At 41.9% G+C, this 1,910-nt stretch overlaps 1 protein-coding gene across 1 annotated transcript; it reads left to right on the top strand.

Moving 5' to 3' along the window:
* The first annotated feature begins 433 nt into the window (after positions 1–433).
* On the top strand, positions 434–1,451 carry LOC129064564 (L-lactate dehydrogenase A chain-like). The gene is made up of 2 exons (XM_054565702.1): positions 434–1,061; positions 1,329–1,451. The coding sequence occupies exons 1-2, from the start codon at positions 471–473 to the stop codon at positions 1,449–1,451; spliced, it is 714 nt and encodes a 237-aa protein (XP_054421677.1). The 5' UTR covers positions 434–470.
* Positions 1,452–1,910: the final 459 nt, after the last annotated feature.

Below are 1,910 nucleotides of genomic sequence, written 5' to 3'. Positions count from 1 at the left end.
TCACAAGAGAAATATAATGAACAAAATTAACTAATGAGCAAAATAGAACCAGAGGCATTAAATCATGGAATAGATTGACAGCAGTATGAGGGGAGGCGGGAGGAGGGCACTGTTTGAAAAAAGGTGATTGGATTAGTCAAGGAACATATAGGAATAACCCATAAACATTGAAATGGGGTAGGGATTGACTATGGAAGTGGAGGTGGGCTGGGCAGAGGGGAGCAAGTGGGGAAATAATTGGAACTCTAAAACATTAAAATTTAAAAAATTAAAAATGAGACCGGAGCCACTGCCGCCAAGTCTGGATCTGTCGCTGTGCACCACTGACACCTCTCTGCTGTGCACACCTGATTCCTTTTGGTTCTAAGTCCAATATAGCAACTCTCAAGGATCAGCCAATTGTGAATCTCCTAAAGGAAGAAAAACAACTCCAGAATAAGATTACAGTCATTGGGGTTGGTGCTGTTGGCATGGCCTGTGCCATCAGTATCTTAATGAAGGACTTGGCAGATGAACTTGCTCTTGTTGATGTCATGGAATACAAATCAAAGGGAGGGATGATGGATCTCCAACATGGCAGCCTTTTCCTTAGAACAACAAAAATTGTCTCTAGCAAGAACTATAATATGACTGCAAACTCAAGGCTGGTTATTGTCACAGCTGAGGCACATCAACAAGAGGGAGAAAGCCGTCTTAATTTGGTCCAGTGTAACATGAACATATTTAAATTCATCACTCATAATATTGTAAAATACAGTCCCAACTGCAAATTGCTTATTGTTTCCAATCCAGTGGATGTCTTGGTCTATGTGGCTTGGAAAATAAGTGGCTTTCCCAAAAACTGTGTTATTGGAAGTGGTTGCAGTCTGGATTCAGCCCTGTTCCGTTACCTAATGGGGGAAAGGCTGGGAGTTCACCCATTAAGCTGTAATGGCTGGGTCCTTGGGGAGCATGGAGACTCAAATGTGCCTGTGTGGAGTGAAGTGAACATTGCTGGTGTCTCCCTAAAGACTCTGCACCCTGATTTGGGCACTGAGGCAGATAAAGAACAGTGGAAAGAAGTTCACAAACAGGTGGTTGACAGTGCTTATGAGGTGATCAAACTGAAAGGCTACATCCTGGGCCACTGGACTATCTGTGGCAGATTTAGCAGAAAGTATGATGAAGAATCTTAGGTGGGTGCATCCAATTTCCACCATGATCAAGGGTCTCTATGGAATAAAAGAAGATGTCTTCCTTAGTGTTCCTTGCACCTTGGGACAGAATGGAATCTCAGATGTCGTGAAGGTGACAGTGACACCTGAGGAAGAGGCCCGTTTGAAGAAGAGTGCAGATACACTTTGGGGGATCCAGAAGGAGCTACAGTTTTCAAGTATCCTCACTGCTTAGGCTACAACAGGATTTTAGTTAGAGATTGTATATATTGTCCCTTTTATCTGAGCTGTGACTAAAAACATCAATTTCCTAAAGGTAGAAATAGTAATGGTTCATAAAACCCTGCATCTCTCTCCTGATGCTGGATGGTACTTACCTTGTGTGGTCCTAAACTGGTTAGTATGAAACAGTTCCACCTCCTCAAGGGCACCACTGCCAATGTAGCACACACTACAGTTGACCTTCAAACTAGATGTGTGTTCACTGTGTGTTATATAACTTGTGGTTCCTTTACCCAGCCTGCCTAGTCTCTCCAGTCAATCTTTACCCAACCTTTTTCTCTCCAGTCAATCACATCCTGGGATCCAATGTATAAACCCAATATTGCATGTCTTGTGCATAACTGTTCTTAAGGATCTTATTTTGTATACTATATGAATCAGATTAGTATATATTGCCATATAATGTAAAAAGAAAGTCTACATATAAATAATGCAGCCAACTATCCAAGTGTCACACCAACTAAAACACCAAAT

This window comes from Pteronotus mesoamericanus, unplaced genomic scaffold (assembly GCF_021234165.1).
Source record: "Pteronotus mesoamericanus isolate MK-2021 breed Mesoamerican mustached bat unplaced genomic scaffold, CSHL_Meso_final contig_166, whole genome shotgun sequence".
Taxonomy (NCBI): Eukaryota; Metazoa; Chordata; class Mammalia; order Chiroptera; family Mormoopidae; genus Pteronotus; species Pteronotus mesoamericanus.
The sequence above is the reverse complement of the archived record's forward strand: the minus strand, read 5'-3'. Positions and strand labels throughout refer to the sequence as shown.